A 21,911-nucleotide genomic window follows, 5' to 3' on the forward strand; every position below is an offset into this window, starting at 1 on the left:
AGCTGCAGCATTTTGAATTAACTGAAGGCTTTTTAGGGAACTTTTAGGACAACCTGATAATAATGAATTACAATAGTCCAGCCTAGAGGAAATAAATGCATGAATTAGTTTTTCAGCATCACTCTGAGACAAGACCTTTCTGATTTTAGAGATAATGCGTAAATGCAAAAAAGCAGTCCTACATATTTGTTTAATATGCGCTTTGAATGACATATCCTGATCAAAAATGACTCCAAGATTTCTCACAGTATTACTAGAGGTCAGGGTAATGCCATCCAGAGTAAGGATCTGGTTAGACACCATGTTTCTAAGATTTGTGGGGCCAAGTACAATAACTTCAGTTTTATCTGAGTTTAAAAGCAGGAAATTAGAGGTCATCCATGTCTTTATGTCTGTAAGACAATCCTGCAGTTTAGCTAATTGGTGTGTGTCCTCTGGCTTCATGGATAGATAAAGCTGGGTATCATCTGCGTAACAATGAAAATTTAAGCAATACCGTCTAATAATACTGCCTAAGGGAAGCATATATAAAGTGAATAAAATTGGTCCTAGCACAGAACCTTGTGGAACTCCATAATTAACTTTAGTCTGTGAAGAAGATTCCCCATTTACATGAACACATTGTAATCTATTAGACAAATATGATTCAAACCACCGCAGCGCAGTGCCTTTAATACCTATGGCATGCTCTAATCTCTGTAATAAAATTTTATGGTCAACAGTATCAAAAGCAGCACTGAGGTCTAACAGAACAAGCACAGAGATGAGTCCACTGTCCGAGGCCATAAGAAGATCATTTGTAACCTTCACTAATGCTGTTTCTGTACTATGATGAATTCTAAAACCTGACTGAAACTCTTCAAATAGACCATTCCTCTGCAGATGATCAGTTAGCTGTTTTACAACTACCCTTTCAAGAATTTTTGAGAGAAAAGGAAGGTTGGAGATTGGCCTATAATTAGCTAAGATAGCTGGGTCAAGTGATGGCTTTTTAAGTAATGGTTTAATTACTGCCACCTTAAAAGCCTGTGGTACATAGCCAACTAACAAAGATAGATTGATCATATCCAAGATCGAAGCATTAAACAATGGTAGGGCTTCCTTGAGCAGCCTGGTAGGAATAGGGTCTAATAAACATGTTGATGGTTTGGATGAAGTAACTAATGAAAATAACTCAGACAGAACAATCGGAGAGAAAGAGTCTAACCAAATACCGGCATCACTGAAAGCAGCCAAAGATAACGATACGTCTTTGGGATGGTTATGAGTAATTTTTTCTCTAATAGTTAAAATTTTGTTAGCAAAGAAAGTCATGAAGTCATTACTAGTTAAAGTTAATGGAATACTCAGCTCAATAGAGCTCTGACTCTTTGTCAGCCTGGCTACAGTGCTGAAAAGAAACCTGGGGTTGTTCTTATTTTCTTCAATTAGTGATGAGTAGAAAGATGTCCTAGCTTTACGGAGGGCTTTTTTATAGAGCAACAGACTCTTTTTCCAGGCTAAGTGAAGATCTTCTAAATTAGTGAGACGCCATTTCCTCTCCAACTTACGGGTTATCTGCTTTAAGCTACGAGTTTGTGAGTTATACCACGGAGTCAGACACTTCTGATTTAAAGCTCTCTTTTTCAGAGGAGCTACAGCATCCAAAGTTGTCTTCAATGAGGATGTAAAACTATTGACGAGATACTCTATCTCCCTTACAGAGTTTAGGTAGCTACTCTGCACTGTGTTGTTATATGGCATTAGAGAACATAAAGAAGGAATCATATCCTTAAACCTAGTTACAGCGCTTTCTGAAAGACTTCTAGTGTAATGAAACTTATTCCCTACTGCTGGGTAGTCCATCAGAGTAAATGTAAATGTTATTAAGAAATGATCAGACAAAAGGGAGTTTTCAGGGAATACTGTTAAGTCTTCTATTTCCATACCATAAGTCAGAACAAGATCTAAGATATGATTAAAGTGGTGGGTGGACTCATTTACTTTTTGAGCAAAGCCAATAGAGTCTAATAATAGATTAAATGCAGTGTTGAGGCTGTCATTCTCAGCATCTGTGTGGATGTTAAAATCGCCCACTATAATTATCTTATCTGAGCTAAGCACTAAGTCAGACAAAAGGTCTGAAAATTCACAGAGAAACTCACAGTAACGACCAGGTGGACGATAGATAATAACAAATAAAACTGGTTTTTGGGACTTCCAATTTGGATGGACAAGACTAAGAGACAAGCTTTCAAATGAATTAAAGCTCTGTCTGGGTTTTTGATTAATTAATAAGCTGGAATGGAAGATTGCTGCTAATCCTCCGCCCCGGCCCGTGCTACGAGCATTCTGACAGTTAGTGTGACTCGGGGGTGTTGACTCATTTAAACTAACATATTCATCCTGCTGTAACCAGGTTTCTGTTAGGCAGAATAAATCAATATGTTGATCAATTATTATATCATTTACCAACAGGGACTTAGAAGAGAGAGACCTAATGTTTAATAGACCACATTTAACTGTTTTAGTCTATGGTGCAGTTGAAGGTGCTATATTATTTTTTCTTTTTGAATTTTTATGCTTAAATAGATTTTTGCTGGTTATTGGTAGTCTGGGAGCAGGCACCGTCTCTACGGGGATGGGGTAATGAGGGGATGGCAGGGGGAGAGAAGCTGCAGAGAGGTGTGTAAGACTACAACTCTGCTTCCTGGTCCCAACCCTGGATAGTCACGGTTTGGAGGATTTAAGAAAATTGGCCAGATTTCTAGAAATGAGAGCTGCTCCATCCAAAGTGGGATGGATGCCGTCTCTCCTAACAAGACCAGGTTTTCCCCAGAAGCTTTGCCAATTATCTATGAAGCCCACCTCATTTTTTGGACACCACTCAGACAGCCAGCAATTCAAGGAGAACATGCGGCTAAACATGTCACTCCCGGTCCGATTGGGGAGGGGCCCAGAGAAAACTACAGAGTCCGACATTGTTTTTGCAAAGTTACACACCGATTGCATATACATACAATGCAAAGGATAAGAATATAGCTTGACAGAAATGGGGAAGCGAGACTATAGAAAAGCACATCTCATGAAAGGTTGTTTGTCTTTCCCAAAAACCATCCCTAAAAACTACATACCTCTGCCCTAAGTAAGGTAGTTGGCCAGAAATACAGGTACAGAAGCCTGTACCTGTGATGCAAGCATTAAAATAAATGCATTGTTATGCATTTGTCCACATTTCCACAATTTCCAGACACATGTATAGACATTTGCACCAAGGTAATGTGGAGGTTTCTGAGAACCACAGATTTGTCGCCCTCGGTTGCAGAGTACAGCAGTGAACAACATGTATCAGTGGCTTACCTCTATGCGCTGGGAGTTGACTTTTTTCCCTTTCTTGCTCCAGCTAACTCTTGGCTTGGGGACACCTGTTGCTTGGCAGACAAAGGAAACCACACCCCCAGAGACGCCAATCTGGTCTACTGGAACTTTTGTGAACCGTGGTGGTGCTAGAAGACATAGGAAGAGAGAGACAGAGGGAAATTCAACCCTTAAGATGAGTGTTATACAGCTGAAGCTCACCCAGTTCATTTAAGGCAGCATCAAATAAGCATAATTACATTTCAGAGAGGACAGAGTTCAAAATGCCGCTCAGACACATGGAAATAAATTAGCAGTCAGAGAAATAGAAAAATATAACGACAAACAGCAGCCGCCAGAGAATGCCAACCAGCACCATTGCTCATTGTACACTGACTCAGAGGCGTATACAGCACAAAGACTCATTCAAACAAATACACGCAAAACAAATTAAATAATCTACCAATCTTCAGATTGCTTCAGATTTCAGATTTGTGGACATTAATGAAGGGATGTGACAGAGTTTTGAATTCACAGATTAGTGCTGTATAGAACACTGATCCAAGCATTTGGAGCAGTTTATTAGCTATTAAAGGTGAACAATTAACCCATACAAATCCGAAATTGATTTTAAAGTAAATGATGCAAATACATGTATTGTTTTTTCTTTACTACTGTACAACTTTGGCTGCTGCTACAAGTGATTTTCCTCACTGTGGGATCAATAAAGTTGAACTCATCTTATCTTACATCAATACCTGGAACCCTAAATCGATTGAAATGTTCTATGAACTGGTCAATGGCTCAATTTTAATGTCATAAATTGGTTAAGTTTCTTTTGCTGCTACTTCTGTGTCCAAACTCTTTTAAAATTTTAAAGGAAAGCATGAGACTCTGGTGAGACTGGTCAGAGGAAAGTTAACTTTGTGGGAGGCAGTATAGCGAACATATGCAGAGCCGGACCGCCCTTTAGAATAGAATACAGCCTTTATTGTCATTGTACATCTATACAGTAGTGTTCAGAATAATAGTAGTGCTATGTGACTAAAAAGATTAATCCAGGTTTTGAGTATATTTCTTATTGTTACATGGGAAACAAGGTACCAGTAGATTCAGTAGATTCTCACAAATCCAACAAGACCAAGCATTCATGATATGCACACTCTTAAGGCTATGAAATTGGGCTATTAGTAAAATAAAGTAGAAAAGGGGGTGTTCACAATAATAGTAGCATCTGCTGTTGATGCTACAAACTCAAAACTATTATGTTCAAACTGCTTTTTTAGCAATCCTGTGAATCACTAAACTAGTATTTAGTTGTATAACCACAGTTTTTCATGATTTCTTCACATCTGTGAGGCATTAATTTTGTTGGTTTGGAACCAAGATTTAGCTGGTTTACTAGTGTGCTTGGGGTCATTGTCTTGTTGAAACACCCATTTCAAGGGCATGTCCTCTTCAGCATAAGGCAACATGACCTCTTCAAGTATTCTGACATATCTAAACTGATCCATGATACCTGGTATGTGATATATAGGCCCAACACCATAGTAGGAGAAACATGCCCATATCGTGATGCTTGCACCACCATGCTTCACTGTCTTCACTGTGAACTGTGGCTTGAATTCAGAGTTTGGGGGTCGTCTCACAAACTGTCTGCGGCCCTTGGACCCAAAAAGAACAATTTTACTCTCATCAGTCCACAAAATATTCCTCCATTTCTCTTTAGGCCAGTTGATGTGTTCTTTGGCAAATTGTAACCTCTTCTGCACGTCTTTTATTTAACAGAGGGACTTTGCGGGGGATTCTTGCAAATAAATTAGCTTCACACAGGCGTCTTCTAACTGTCACAGCACTTACAGGTAACTCCAGACTGTCTTTGATCATTCTGGAGCTGATCAATGGGTGAGCCTTTGCCATTCTGGTTATTCTTCTATCCATTTTGAAGGTTGTTTTCCATTTTCTTCCACACGTCTCTGTTTTTTTTGTCCATTTGTCAGAAGTAAACAAAACTGTCGTGCATGGAGCTGTCTCTCAGCAACAGCATGCGCGAGGCCGTTATGCCTGTGAAAACAGTTGACTAAGGTAAGACAGCTAATCTACAAGTTTAGCCATCAACGTGGAACAGTGATTAGATAGATAATGTTGGGAGACTAACTGTAGTCCACTAAGAAAGTTTAGTAGACTGAAAGATTGGGTTGCTTTATGAAACTGGGCCCTGGTTTACAATGTTGGGATTTGTGGGTGTTCAGACCAAAAATAGCTATGATGAACTGTGATGGTGTGGGTGTGTTGCTACAGATAGAATGGTACAAGTTGTGTACCACTCTATTTTTTTTTTAAATTGCAGCCAATTATGCAGAGTAGTGTTTCCCGATTTCCCTCAGGGCTCAAAGTACTGCATATTTTCCATTCCTGCCTGGTCTAACTGCACATAATGAGCCACATGTTCAGTCAGTTTGTGATTGGTTGAACACACCTGACAAAAAATGATCTGGTCTGAGTAGATCAGAAACAAGTGGAAAGTCATGTCAATCCCTTGGTGGCGAGAAAGATAGTCTTTTGATTAAATCCTGGATGAGATGGTGGACCTGGAAACTTTTTTTTATGTTAGCAAATTTCACTGGCTGTGAATGAGTGTTTTGTGCTGCCTGAAAAGCCAATTAATCCAATCAAAAACAAAGTAAAACAAACAAAAAAACAAAAAAAAAAACAGTTTGTTAATAGCAGCTGTGCTGTCATTTTTTCTGAATTTGTTGTTTTAATTTGTTAAGAATATATATATAAAAATAATTTTGTCTTTCATTTTGAAGTACTTTAACAACTATGAGTGAAAAACAGTCGTTTAATATTTGATCACAAGGACAGACATGAAATACCAGCCACAGCAAAGTGACAGCAAACACTCAACATTATAATTACTAAAGAATCTCAATCCTACAAACAACCTCAGTTGTGTGTAATAGCTTAACAGAGACACCAGACAATATATGACTCAAAGTTTTCTCACTACTGCTTATTTATATATGTATTGAGAGACAAATGTCATATGCAAACAAGTGTAATTCTGTGACTCCTGGAATAATAATAATGACTTGAATTTAGAGAGCGCTTTTCAACACATCCAACGCCCTTTACAAGTTGCATTATTCATTCACTCGGACATTGGTGGGCAGCTGCCCTGGGGCAAACTGACAGAAGTGTGGCTGCCATTCTGCGCCTACAGGCCCTCCGACAAATATTTCATGAGGTGATGGACGACAATTTGAACAAGCTAACTGACGGTGCTAATTCTTGAAATATTTATGACATGCACGTGTTAAATACGTGCTTCTTGCACTGCCAACAGTTCAAATGTTATGGTTGACCCAGGAACTGACAGATACGGCCCAAAGTGCAGACACAACCTGGAGACAGAATGTTTTTTACAGTTTATTTTGGGTATTTTTTTTTTTTTTTTTTTTACAGACAAAGGAACCCAAGACCCTGCTCCTATTGGTTGAGATTCTTGGGTGTCTTGCCCAAGGACACCAGCAATATGCAGATTTTTGACAGGTTGGGAATCGGATTTGAACCACCGACCCTTCAGTCATGAGACGGCTCGCTCCACCAACTGAGCTATTGCTGGCCCAAATAAAACAGAAACAGTTTCATAATGATGGAGCATTCTAAACCAGGACCATTTTAAAATGCCTCAATCTCCTGGTATATGTGGTGTTGCATTAGGAAATATATACACACACATATACATATACATGTTCCCTGTAGTTGGATTACTTTATATACAACGGTCCTCTTGTAAAACAGCTTACAGCAGCTTACCTCGTCTTTCAATGTGCCCTCTCCGTGGACACAAACGGGATTTACACAGAGCAGGCCTGTGGCAGTGGTTCTGCTGAAGACCAGAGCTTTGATGAGTTTTCCTCTCGCCCATTTCACATTTCTCCATCTCTTTCTCACTGGCCATTAAGTGAGAGAGATGTATGGAAAAGACTTTCCTTTCAGTTTGAATTTAACCTCAAATAGACTCAAGGATCAAAATAAGTACTCACACTAGGCCTGGTTGCCTTGTACTGTGCCCAAGCACAACTGTCCCACCTTCCCACTCACCTGCTGGCCTGCACTCATGTTCGGGCACCCCAAGCATGTTTATGTCATTATAACATGACTTTTGTTTTGAAAAAGAACACATTCCTACATGACAGTAATAGAGCACATCACTGAAGCAATGCCAACTTTGTGGCATATTTGAAGTTGACCTGCGACCTTGATGGCCTTGGACACACAGAGCAGGACATTTTATGAAACACCACATTTATCAGTCAAGCATGACAAGATTTTTATGGAGAGAGAGAGGATGAGAGATTATTTTGTAGATTTTCAAGCTGACCACGATTGTGTGTGTCAATATGATGAGAAGTCAAGCCCATTTTTAACACAAAGGTTCTTGAATTAAATGAAGAATGTAGTCTCCAAGTAGTAATAACAATATTAATAGTAAATGATAAATGGAACAGAGCCATCACTGATGGCAAGCGTGAGATCTGTTCTCCAGCACGGTTAGCGATCATACGAGACCCTGGCCCAAGCATGGTAGGGTGCATTAACACTAGTCAAACAAAGTAGACTTTGAGGGTTAAACATGGAAGTCTGCTGGTTTTGACTATCAGAGTCAAACTGAGACAAGAAGTCTCTTTGGTACATGACAAAGGTGTGGTCTTTCGTCAACCTTCTCCTAATCTTACTGCAGTGCTACTACATCTATGTTGAGCCTCCTCCCTCAAAGCTGACAATGGCCATGCTCAATTTGGCATTGTTGAGGCCAGGATGCATGATCCTGATGTGATGTTCAAAGATGAATGAAAGCAGGTAGATGATGGTGTATTGGCACCGTACTGGCCACTGTGAGGCAAGTTGTAGGTTATCAATCAGATGGACTATCTCAGCGACTGAGGCAACCTGTCACACCCGCACCTTACACCAGCCAGGCTGGAGCTAGAACTGCTGCCTCCCATGTTGGGTTATCTGCTTTGAAATAATGCCAGAGTCTCCAAGTTGCAAACCTGGGCAGTAGTTAGGGCCCCTTCACACATAGTGCGAATATGTACAACTGCTCGCACTGTGTTCCATGGGATGAGGTGCACCACATTGCGCTGCTGATGTGGAGAAAAATAAAATAAAAGCAAGCTGTATAATTAGTGAATATCACTGGGTTGATATAAATAATACATAAAGGGGGACGTAATACAGAGCCCCACAGTTAAATAACTCTGCTTAAATAAATAATAATAAAAAATGCCACTCATGGGATTTGAACCTGCATGCTCTGATTACCAGACAGAAACTTTACCGTTGCACTACAATCACTGTCTTGTAACAGGCGCGTGAAATGGCTAAAATTGACAAGCAGATAAATGTATTTTCTAAAAAAGAAAAAAGTGCTTTGATAACTGACCAATGGTATGGTGTACAGCAGTGTTCAGAATAATAGTAGTGCTATGTGACTAAAAAGATTAATCCAGGTTTTGAGTATATTTCTTATTGTTACATTGTGGGATCAATAAAGTTTAACTCTTCTCATCTTACATCAATGCCTGGAACCCTGAATCGACTGAAATGTTCTATGAACTGGTCAATGGCTCAATTGTAATGTCATAAATTGGTTAAGTTTCTTTTGCTGCTACTTCTGTGTCCAAACTCTTTTAAAATTTTAAAGGAAAGCATGAGACTCTGGTGAGACTGGTCAGAGGAAAGTTAACTTTGTGAGAGGCAGCACAGCAAACATATGCAGTGCCGGACCGCCCTTTAGAATAGAATATAGCCTTTATTGTCATTGTACATCTATACAGTAGTGTTCAGAATAATAGTAGTGGTATGTGACTAAAAAGATTAATCCAGGTTTTGAGTACATTTCTTATTGTTACATGGGAAACAAGGTACCAGTAGATTCAGTAGATTCTCACAAATCCAACAAGACCAAGCATTCATGATATGCACACTCTTAAGGCTATGAAATTGGGCTATTAGTAAAAGTAGTAAAAGTAGAAAAGGGGGTGTTCACTATGATAGTAGTGTGGCATTCAGTCAGTGAGATCGTCAATTTTGTGGAACAAACAGGTGTGAATCAGGTGTCCCCTATGTAAGGATGAAGCCAGCACCTGTTGAACATGCTTTTCTCTTTGAAAGCCTGAGGAAAATGGGACGTTCAAGACACTGTTCAGAAGAACAGCATAGTTTCATTAAAAAGTTGATTGGAGAGGGGAAAACACACGCAGGTGCAGAAAATTATAGGATGTTCATCTACAATGATCTCCAATGCTTTAAAATGGACAAAAAAACAGAGATGCGTGGAAGAAAATGGAAAACAACCATCAAAATGGATAGAAGAATAACCAGAATTGCAAAGGCTCACCCATTGATCAGCTCCAGGATGATCAAAGACAGTCTGGAGTTACCTGTAAGTGCTGTGACAGTTAGAAGATGCCTGTGTGAAGCTAATTTATTTGCAAGAATCCCCCACAAAGTCCCTCTGTTAAATAAAAGACATGTGCAGAAGAGGTTACAATTTGCCATAGAACACATCAACTGGCCTAAAGAGAAATGGAGGAACATTTTGTGGACTGATGAGAGTAAAATTGTTCTTTTTGGGTCCAAGGGCCGCAGACAGTTTGTGAGACGACCCCCAAACTCTGAATTCAAGCCACAGTTCACAGTGAAGACAGTGAAGCATGGTGATGCAAGCATCATGATATGGGCATGTTTCTCCTACTATGGTGTTGGACCTATATATCGCATACCAGGTATCATGGATCAGTTTGGATATGTCAAAATACTTGAATAGGTCATGTTGCCTTATGCTGAAGAGGACATGCCCTTGAAATGGATGTTTCAACAAGACAATGACCCCAAGCACACTAGTAAAAAGGCAAAATCTTGGTTCCAAACCAACAAAATTAATGCCTCTCAGATGTGAAGAAATCATGAAAAACTGTGGTTATACAACTAAATACTAGTTTAGTGATTCACAGGATTGCTAAAAAAGCACTTTGAACATAATAGTTTTGAGTTTGTAGCGTCAACATCAGATGCTACTATTATTGGGAACACCCCCTTTTCTCCTTTTTTTTACTAATAGCCCAATTTCATAGCTTTAAGAGTGTGCATATCATGAATACTTGGTCTTGTTGGATTTGTGAGAATCTACTGAATCTACTGGTACCTTGTTTCCCATGTAACAATAAGAAATATACTCAAAACCTGGATTAATCTAATCTCTATCTAATTTCCTGCTTTTAAACTCAGATAAAACTGAAGTTATTGTACTTGGCCCCACAAATCTTAGAAACATGGTGTCTAACCAGATCCTTACTCTGGATGGCATTACCCTGACCTCTAGTAATACTGTGAGGAATCTTGGAGTCATTTTTGGTCAGGATATGTCATTTAAAGCGCATATTAAACAAATATGTAGGACTGCTTTTTTGCATTTACGCAATATCTCTAAAATTAGAAAGGTCTCGTCTCAGAGTGATGCTGAAAAACTAATTCATGCATTTATTTCCTCTAGGCTGGACTACTGTAATTCATTATTATCAGGTTGTCCTAAAAGTTCCCTAAAAAGCCTTCAGTTAATTCAAAATGCTGCAGCTAGAGTACTAACGGGGACTAGAAGGAGAGAGCATATTTCACCCATATTGGCCTCTCTTCATTGGCTTCCTGTTAATTCTAGAATAGAATTTAAAATTCTTCTTCTTACTTATAAGGTTTTGAATAATCAGGTCCCATCTTATCTTAGGGACCTCGTAGTACCATATCACCCCAATAGAGCGCTTCGCTCTCAGACTGCAGGCTTACTTGTAGTTCCTAGGGTTTGTAAGAGTAGAATGGGAGGCAGAGCCTTCAGCTTTCAGGCTCCTCTCCTGTGGAACCAGCTCCCAATTCAGATCAGGGAGACAGACACCCTCTCTACTTTTAAGATTAGGCTTAAAACTTTCCTTTTTGCTAAAGCTTATAGTTAGGGCTGGATCAGGTGACCCTGAACCATCCCTTAGTTATGCTGCTATAGACGTAGACTGCTGGGGGGTTCCCATGATGCACTGTTTCTTTCTCTTTTTGCTCTGTATGCACCACTCTGCATTTAATCATTAGTGATCAATCTCTGCTCCCCTCCACAGCATGTCTTTTTCCTGGTTCTCTCCCTCAGCCCCAACCAGTCCCAGCAGAAGACTGCCCCTCCCTGAGCCTGGTTCAATAATTATTGTATGGCCTTGCCTTACAATATAAAGCGCCTTGGGGCAACTGTTTGTTGTGATTTGGCGCTATATAAAAAAAATTGATTGATTGATTGATAGTCACATAGCACTACTATTATTCTGAACACTACTGTATAGATGTACAATGACAATAAAGGCTGTATTCTATTCTAAAGGGCGGTCCGGCTCTGCATATGTTCGCTATACTGCCTCCCACAAAGTTAACTTTCCTCTGACCAGTCTCACCAGAGTCTCATGCTTTCCTTTAAAATTTTAGAAGAGTTTGAACACAGAAGTAGCAGCAAAAGAAACTTAACCAATTTATGACATTAAAATTGAGCCATTGACCAGTTCATAGAACATTTCAATCGATTTAGGGTACTGTATTTCTGCTGATACGTGACTGAAAGTGGTGTATTTGTCATACTGTTGGCATGTCCTGGTCCTGTGGCGTGCCACTCACAGCCCTCATGGCCCGACATGCATGTCCTGTCAGACACAACATTCAGATCACCTGCTGCATGTCCAAATGGACTGATGGTCCGTTTTTATGTTATGTATTTCCCCACAAGCAAACACACACGCGTTTGTCAAAACACGGGATGTTTGCTGCAGCTGTAATGTCCAGAAAGAGAGATGCAGAGATGTCTGAACAGCTCGACAATGATTGTCTGTTGATTGCTGTTGTGTTAAAGCCCCTTTCACAGCGGGGCTGCTTTGAGTTGCTTCCTGTGGCATCATGACAAAGCAGGAATGTCTGCGTCAGGTGCACGCAGCAGGGGAGCAGAGAGGAGGTGAGGACGCAGAGGAGAACCTGCAGACAATCTGGCTGCAGCCAGACAGTTCACTCTGATTTCTGTTCTAGTTTATATTTGTTCTTATGCAGGGCTGCAGGGCTGCGCTCTGATTTCTGTTATAGTTTATCCTTCTTCCTTTGACCGTGAGCTGCATGCGTGCATGCGAGCATGTGCGCAAACGGACCGTCCTTGTGTAAATGTGGAGATGTCTGGAGTTATACTTGATGTGGACATGTCCTGTCTCTGGCAATCAGTCTGTGAGCAGAAGTTATGTCCTTTTTTGTCCTTTATTTCACACAATGATGCGAGAGTCTGAGGGGAGAGCGAGGAACTGCAACAGCCAGACAGTTTTTTTTTCTTTTAATTGTTCACATGTGCATTCGTGAAGGAATCGTCCGTGAGTGGACTCAAGATGTCCGGACTTTTTAGTGGATGTGGAAATGTCTCTGGCAATCAGTCGGTGAGCAGAACTTTTATGGACTTTATTTAAACACATTGTGAGAGAAGAGTGAGTAGCTGCTGCAGCAGTCAGGCTAAGCATTTTTTTCTGTGCTCTTTTTGAGCGTGTAGTTTTACTGCATTGTGTACACGGTATAAAAACAATCCTGCGTGTTTTATACTTCAGGAACAATGGAACACAGCAGGAATCATAAATTGGCATCAGGTAACGTTGCATTGTGAGGGTGTGGCTTCCAGTCACATTGACTACTGTTGTGTTGCCCTGACTTGTGTTGAAACCACTTCCTTTCTGCGTCCTGTGCTCGATGCAGAAAAAATTAAACATGTTTAATTTTTGGCATCCGATTTGCTTCATCCTTTGTGTCCCTCGTGCTGTTGTGGCATTGAGCTACATCATCTTGGCACTGGGTTGCTTCCACATGGCGTCGTCATGACGCAGCACGACGCAACTCGAACTGTGCCCGGTGTGAAAGGGGCTTAATAGTGCAAATGGCCACATATTTTCTAAGTGCCAAACGAGCGGTGTTTGATGTTCATGTGTGTCAGCTGGAATTTGGCTGGCACTTGCCACGAGAAAGATCGATGGGCTCGCACAGCGCACACTCTCTTTCACCCGTTGGTGTGCGCAAATAGCAGCTACGATTTTACACGTTTTGCTTCATGCGCAAATTGACCACATTCACACTACATGTAAAGGGGCCCTTACATATGAAAGTGTTGGGCTGAACAGATCCCTTCTCAGCCTTGCTGACATGCGCCAAAGGAATGCAGAGGCATGTGCCAGTTTAACTGCAAGAAGTGCAGAAAAAGGTGTGCTAATTCGGCAATGACCCAAATGAAAGGTTCATGCGTTTCTTCATGTTGTTTTCATTCCACTGAACGCCCTGCAGTTATGGAGACCGCTGCGGAATAGAAAATAAAAGCTCTCACCCATTACAACAGGTCCTTGCATGCCGATTACAAAGCTATTTGTATTTTAAGGTATGAAATGTTTGTGTGTGTGATTGTGTGAACTCTGATGAGCGTAATTAACCTTGTTTTCAATTTTCCTGGGCTCTACGCCTCTAGGCTACTGCTGTCAGTTAACTGCTGATTTTGACCCTTTCTTTTTCTGAAGTTGAACCTTGCCACATAGCCAGTAGATGCTTGGTAGAAAAGATGATTGGTGTTGGGAATCTGCTGTAAAAAAAAAAAAAAAGAAATGGGGCGAGTTTCTCCACCTTTTCCCAAAGACAGTAGAGGTCACCAGATATGTTAAAGTCTACAGCTACATTTACCAAATGGATATGACCCCTCCATAAAAAAAAAAAAAAAAAAAAATACATTTTCTAATTTCAAAAAGCGCTTTACTACTGCAACAGCAACTGGAATGAGAAACTACAACTGTACCATATCTGGTATATATATATATATATATATATATATATATATATATATATATATATATATATATATATATATATATATACGTAAATAATGAATGTTTATGAGTTCAATAGTACAAATAGATCATGAGGTGAAAGATGGAATGTTCCATTCAACAAGGAGAAGGTTTCACTGAATTAAATACTCGTTCCATTGAAAGAATGAAAAAACATTCATTATTTGTTTTATATAACGGCTAAAATAGTTCCTTGTCATTTGATATTTTATCAATTTCTAAACAACAGAAAAGGGACTTACATTTTAGTGTGCATCACTGGTACTTTGACGTCAACAGTCCAACACACACTTTAAATACGAGTCCAAAATTGCTCTCAGTCAACTTGGAAAAACAGTTAGGTAGTTCAAAAATAATTCCGATGATGTAGTCCATGATGCCATGGACTGACTTTGTGTATTTGTAAAAAAAACGACAACAACAACAAAAAAACAGACTGTGTACATCCGCAATCCAGTGAAAGATCGCGCCAGAAATTTGTCCAGGTTTTCATCCCAACTTCATTCTCTTCCTCGTAACAGCTCTTCATGCCTCCAGATGGCTTATGGCATGGTGGATTTGTTTCTTTTTATGTGTGTGTGTTACAAGAATTAGCACCGTCAATTAGCTCGTTCAAATCGCCGTCTGTCAGCAAAACAAACCACCATATTTAGCTAAATGCTGCCCCCACAAGTGTGTGCGTGGGTGGGGTTCACAGCGTGCAATGGTACAAAATGTATGAAACCAAATTTGTACGGTAAATGCAACGCAACACAAATAATAATCAACGTCACGTGACATAAAAAGCACCAATCAAATGACAAGAATCCATATCATCCGTTATATAAAATTCCCTGACCACTGCTACCACTTAGAATCGATCTGATTCAGACCCTTGACTTGCATGTGGCGTGCAGCTGATAAAAACTTTTTCTACTTTGGGTAGGGCTACATCTGAGGCAATGTGTGGCCCTGCTAGAACCACCTTAAAGATGGAGATGGCAAGGAAGATGCACATAATCTCTTTCAGCTCAGTGAGCGCTACAGCTATTACAAGTGTCCTTGATATTAAAGTACAGAATTTTGTGCATGTGCTGTCTTACACTGCTCAATAGAAGGAAACACATTTCAGGGTTTGATTCCCAATATTACATTTTTTTTAAAAAGGTGTATTTTTCATGTCAGGAACACTGAATAAAAGTCCCAAATGGCATATGTTATATTACCAGAGTTGATATTGAAAGGACATAGCACCCGCAGTGACCATTACTCCCTCACACTAAACAATCCATCTCTTCCTGAGATGTCCCTAAGACAGACTGAGCTCTGACCCAGCCTAGATAAGCACACAAGACCATCTTTATCTTCCTGGTAGGGGGACACGGCTGAAGCTAAAATAACCAGCAACAGGGGCCTGGCTATCTTCACACAGCCCCAAGAATAGAACCTATCCTCACAACCATGGGCTAGTGAACAGGACGGGGGGAAATCCTTGTCTGTGTGCACAGACGCTTGTTTAGCTAATGGAGCAACCAGCTCCTACTGGACCAATACCTCTGTTGGCCAAGATAAGGTACCAGCCGTGTTTTCTGAGCTTCTCTTCCAGTGTCTGTTCATTCTTCCACTCCCTGCGAGCATCAGGACAAGCCGGTGGTCTGGCCGCTGTCTTCAAGAACTTTAAATGCAGATTATTATCTCCATATAATTAAATAATCACTCCACTTTTGAACTCCACCTGTTTGTGATGGAGTTTGCCTGTCCAGAGTTCTCTGAGTTTTTGGCAGATTTGATCTCAAAATATGACAAACTCTTGGTCTCCAGTGATTTTAATATTCATGTTTGTTGTCCATCTAATCAGCTGGCTGGTGATTTTAAAAGCCTTTTGAACTGTTTTGCATTAACACAATCAGTGGATTGACCACCACATCTTGGACACACTTTGGACCTGCTTATTTCTCATAGGCTCTCTGTTTAAATTTACGATATACTGGACATTGTTAATCTCCCAACCGCTAATTATCGAAGATAATGCTCTCATTATCGGATTAGCTTTTCAGATAACTTTGAAAACCATTATCGGACTAATTATCTTCCGATAAGTTTTGGTCTGATAATTTTTAGACCGCTAGCGTATGTGGTAAACAAAGCTGAATAACTAAACATTTATAAAATTTAAAATCAGTTGAACACCTACCTGTTAAATGTTTTGTAGCAGATGTGTAGTTCTACCTTCCATAAACAGAGGAGAACTGGTTCCAGAAGAAACCGCTCTATCCTCTGCAGACAAAGGAGAACTGGTCACAAAAAAGAAAAACTCATTTCTTTGGAACCCCTACTGATATGCTGGCAACATCACCCAAGTCATGCAGAGGCTGAGGCTGAGGTTTAACTTATGGTTAAAATTTTAACCAAACTAATTTCGGACAAGTTATTTAAATTAACGTCACGTCTGAGGTTTATAAAGTGAAAATATCAAATATATGTTTTAGTTTTAAAGTAATGCGCTAATTTTGAAGGTTTTAGTGTGGAGATGCTGTGCCCAGCAGCAGTGCATTATGGGTATCTCAGTACATTCACGACAGAAGAAATGCATTTGAGACGCTCTGATCAGGCTCCACACGGACAACAGCATTAAACTCTTTGAAAATACCGTACAGTGTCTGCGCAGCTTTAGGGCGAATACTGCCATGAACACTACTGGCCAATAGATGACAGTAGAGACCATGAAAACCTGCCAAAACAAAATTCCAGATAATCCGTGTCTGCTACGTTTAAGATGCGTGGAATTTAATAAACGCAAACACAAACGCAATAACATCTGTAAACTCAGAGAATATATTCACGAGAGTTTTAGGCACAATATACAATCACTGTACTCGGCTACAGCTCAAACTGTACAACAAAACCACACGGTGTAAAGGTTCTCAGCGCACGATTTATGTTCTCACACACACTGTACTTTCAAAAAGCACACGTCGGACTCATGTTTCCAGAAGCAAAACGTAAACAGAAGCTTTTTTTTCAAACTATATTTACATTTTTTATTTTTATAAAAACTCTTGATGGGAGACATCAAAGTTTAAAAAAAAAATTACAAGACTTTACATGAGTTGAAGAAAGGGGGGGAAGAAACAGAAGCTGCTCTCCTAAAAAGATGATCACTGTTTATGCTCTCTCTGGTGTTTGCACAGGCACAGTGCGAGAGGTTGGACACTTGTAGCGCTTCAGCAGTGGGATACCCTCACAACGACCGACCAGAATATCAAACAAGTTTGATTTTCATCCGACCATATGATTGCCGATCAGGAGGTGGTCGTGAGAGGTTAAACGCAGCTCGTTACTCCATGTATATTACACGATGCAGGACGCGCGATTAAGCTAAAACTCGGCGCGATCCAAAAAATTCTCGCACTAGTGAAAAATCAGCTGAAAAAAGGCCAAAACTCGCACAGCGTAAGCCCAGCTTAAGTACTGAGTGTCTGGGCACCAGTAGATCATGACAGTGTTCTATTTATTTTGACACTGGTTATATGAGACGGTTATCTAATTACAACTTGGCTTTTTTTTTTTTTTTTGAAAATGGCTTTTTTTTTTACAAATAAAAAAATGGCATATTTTACAAAAGCACATTTATATGTTAACACCAACACATGACACACCTCACATTAACGTGTTGGTGTTTACATAGAATGAATGAGTCAACCAATCAGTGTTAGCGGAGACACATACCCATAATCCTTTGCCATCTGTCTGGGGTTGTTACAAAACTTCAGAATTATTGCATTATTCAACATTAAAAGATACATGTTATATTTTAACTTTGTACAAATGAGACAACTGACATTAATGGAGTTATTCTATCAGTATTAATTTTATTTATACACCAAACCATAAGTCAGCACTGCTTTATTTTCCAAGACCTCCAACTGACGGCAGCACTGTTACTGAGTAGAGAGTTGAGCTTCGCTGTTCCGCTCAACTGCTTTGCTGCTTGGAAGCTATGTAGTAAACATGAGCTCCCAGCAGAGGGCAGGATGCACAAAGACAGAAGTGCTGACTCATTTTTTGGGTCTGTCGTTGCCTTTGATGCTCCCAGAAGCGATTGTGGTGTTAAAACACAAAATCAGCTTGTTAGTAGTTGCAAGTGTACTGGAGACAATACTGGAATTTATTGGTTATTGGTTATCTGTAGCTTCTGATAAATCTTTGGGTGGTTTATCGGTTTAGCTTTATAAAAGATAACTTTTCAGTTAGTTGATTATCTGTTATAGAAGGTAACTTTTTGGTTAGCTGTGCCCACCACTGACATTGCTATTTCAGATCACTTCCTTGTTATTTTTGAATGTATTGCTCCTCCATTTGCTGTTAAACCACTTGTTCCCACCTCTTGTCACCACTTCTTCTCGACGGCGGGGGAATTTGTTGCTGCCTTCATGGACTCTCAGTTTTATGCCATGAATGGACTGGCAAATGGTAAAAATGGACTGCATTTATATAGCGCTTTTCCATCTGCATCAGATGCTCAAAGTGCTTTTGAATAATTCCTCACAGTCACCCCGATGTTAGGGGTGAATGTCCCCGACGTCATGGAAATGATCCGGATGTACAAACTGTTTTCATGGAGGGCTAAATTTTAGCTGCAAATTTGTCATTTTTAAACGAAGATTTCTCCGCTGAACTACAAATCTGGGTTTACAGATTTACTTTACTGCATTCACAAGGGTCTTATAAATACATATCAGCTATTTCTTTCTGAAATCTGACCACATTTATTTCAATGCAGGTCTACTTTAAACAGGCTTTTAATACCTAGTGGTGCTGTAACATGTTTTGTTTATATGTCCCATTTTAACTCTGTTGTACAAGTACGTTTGTTTTACTTTTGTGAATTCATAATCTTTGGTTCTACTGGAAAAAACACTTTGGACACCATCTGGCTGCTGTAAACAGCTGTAGAAATAAATGTTGATTGATTGATTGCCTGATTACAAAGTAGCGGAGAGTGGAAGTGGGCAATATGAGATAGCTCCATTTACAGTACTGCAACTGTTGTCATGTGGAAGGGGCATACAACAGGAGGGAGGGGACTGGATTTGTGACTAATCCAGTAAGTGATGGAGAGAAGCATCACAGGTTATAAATAGGAGCCATTATCTTCTGAATTAGCAAAGTGAGGGACAAAATAATACAGAGCCATTCAGTGATTTGCAGAAAAAAGTAGGGTTGGCAAAAAGGGCACTTATCATCCATCTTGATACAGATGGGTATATATTCACAGCACATTTAGACCTTTTAGATCTTTTCGTACCAGAACAGAACAGCAGTTCTATTAGACGAGCCGCAATAACCGAACTTCCATTACTTGCATGGAAATAAGCATGTTGATGCAGAGGAAGATGACTTCTCTTAAAAGCATTTTTCGACTGTTGCACTTAGTACTGCTGTCTAAAACTGTCCATCTTATTCCATACCTATATGTCCCACACACTGCCTCTTTATCCTGTATCCCGACATATAATACTTAACAAAGTATAAGACAAACAGAAGTTCAATGACAACAGTCCAATGATCAAAGAACGGGCAGTGGATAAATTTTGCATTCTAAATGATTGGATGAAACATATTTTAATGATCTTCATACCTGCTCAATAAATGTAGTATTTTACGATTTGCTCAAGTCGAAACACCTTCAAGTGGGCGCACGTATCAAACACATATTTGGCCAGGTCAAGTCTGGCAACATGTACAGATACCATGCATTGACGCACCCACTACACCACAGAATAGCCACAGGTCCTAGATGGCAACCATCCAAGCAGACAACAGATCATCCCCACTTCTCAAAGGTAGCCATCTATCTATAGCAACCATATAAAATGTGGGCATCCCCTTGGCACAATCGCTAGTGTCTTCATTACTGAGCCACCTGCATGCTTGATCATGCCAGGGAGAAGCACTACGTATATGGCCAATACGAGGTCTGCTAGAAAAGTATCGGACCTTTTTATTTTTTGCAAAAACCTGATGGATTTGAATCACGTGTGCTTGCATGAGCCAACCTTGAAGCCTTTGTGTGAGGACATGTGCAGCACGCTCGGCGGATTTTCATTGCAAGGAAAAAGACGGAACGACTGGATCAGCGCCGCATCACATTTTGCCAGAAACTGGGCGACAGCCAGGTGGAAACCATTCGGATGATTCAGACGGCTTTCGGTGACTTTTCAGTCGTGTGACTATCCGAGAAATTGTGGAAGAGGTGGGACATGTCACAGCAAATCCTGTGAGACTTCAACACGAAGGCGCTTTTGCTCCGCCGTCAGAAGCAGCATGAATTTCACAGCCACTCTTTTCATGGCCAAATCTTCTGTCTTCTACAGTGGAAATCTTCTACAGTGGAATGTACCGAAAAAGTGCTGATGTCCACCTCTTCCGCAATTTCTCGGACAGTCACACAACGTCCCCGCATCACCACAGCATTCATTTGAATGACCTGGTCATTTCAGCATGTTGATGGCCGACTGGAGCGTGGCTCGCTCTCCACCATTGTGCGGACGTCTTTAAACCGGTTGTACCGCTCCTTAATCTTTGTGATGCCCACAGGATCGTCACCGAAAGCTGTCTGAATCATCCGAATGGTTTCCACCTGGCTGTCGCCCAGTTTCTGGCAAATTTGATGTGGCGCTGATCCAGTCATTCCGTCTTTTTCCTTGAAATGAAAATCCGCCGAGCGCACAGCACACGTCCCACACAAAGGCTGCTTACCAGGAAATGACGCAATCAACAGGCGTGAAAAAGTTCACGCATGCGCAAGCACACGTGATTCAAATCCATCAGGTTTTTGCAAAAAATAAAAAGGTCCGATACTTTTCTAACAGACCTCGTATGTCACTGGTGGTATTCCTACACAATGCAAGTGTTACTCCTCATCTGAGTCTCACTAATATCCAGTCGTCAGACACAAAGTAATTCAGTGGTACTGAAGAATTTGCTTGACAAGACCAAGTACTAAAGATATCTAGTCTTTGTCTTAAGTCACTAGCTAGTGCCCAAGTCTCACAGCCATAGAGGAATACCAGAAGCACCAGGACCCTAAACAAATATGTGAAGGTATTTTATCTGTAGAAAAAAAGCAAAAATCCAGAAGATGTTGATTTTTTTTTTAAACTGCATACAGCCATGTGGACCTGAAGTGGAGATGGTTAGCAAACTGAGGTATCTGTCAACACCAGCTTCAACAGTTCACCAAGAGAGATGTAGGAGGCAGTTGTGTATCAGTTCTATGCCTGACTTAAGTCTCCAGTATACTTCAAAAAGAAGGAAAACAAGAACAGCCTTATACAGTGTGCCGTTTAGTTGCAACAAACTGATCCCTCCATATGCTTCTCCATTCACCTGGTATAATCCAAATTTCATCACCTAAAACATGATATACAGTTACAGTGTTAATGGTGAAAAACTTACAATTGGCAGATAGAAAAGTTGGCATTGACTTAGCATAATTTAACAAGTTAAATGCAAACACAAACAAGAATATAGTATTTGTGTTCCATTGACTAATGTTGTAAACTTGCTGATGTGTAACTCTCCCCTTAAATGCCTTCATGTTAATGTTGGTGCATGTGTACACTAACACTTTTCCTTCAACAG

At 40.2% G+C, this 21,911-nt stretch overlaps 1 protein-coding gene across 1 annotated transcript in view; it reads right to left on the minus strand.

Moving 5' to 3' along the window:
• Positions 1 to 21,911, minus strand: part of ptprsa (protein tyrosine phosphatase receptor type Sa) — a 515,480-nt gene that overhangs the window by 312,850 nt on the left and 180,719 nt on the right. Inside the window, 1 exon segment of the mRNA XM_034180027.1 lies at positions 3,340 to 3,485. Within this exon segment, the coding sequence (XP_034035918.1) occupies positions 3,340 to 3,485 (146 nt within the window).

This window comes from Thalassophryne amazonica, chromosome 10 (genome assembly GCF_902500255.1).
Source record: "Thalassophryne amazonica chromosome 10, fThaAma1.1, whole genome shotgun sequence".
In the NCBI taxonomy this organism is placed as follows: domain Eukaryota; kingdom Metazoa; phylum Chordata; class Actinopteri; order Batrachoidiformes; family Batrachoididae; genus Thalassophryne; species Thalassophryne amazonica.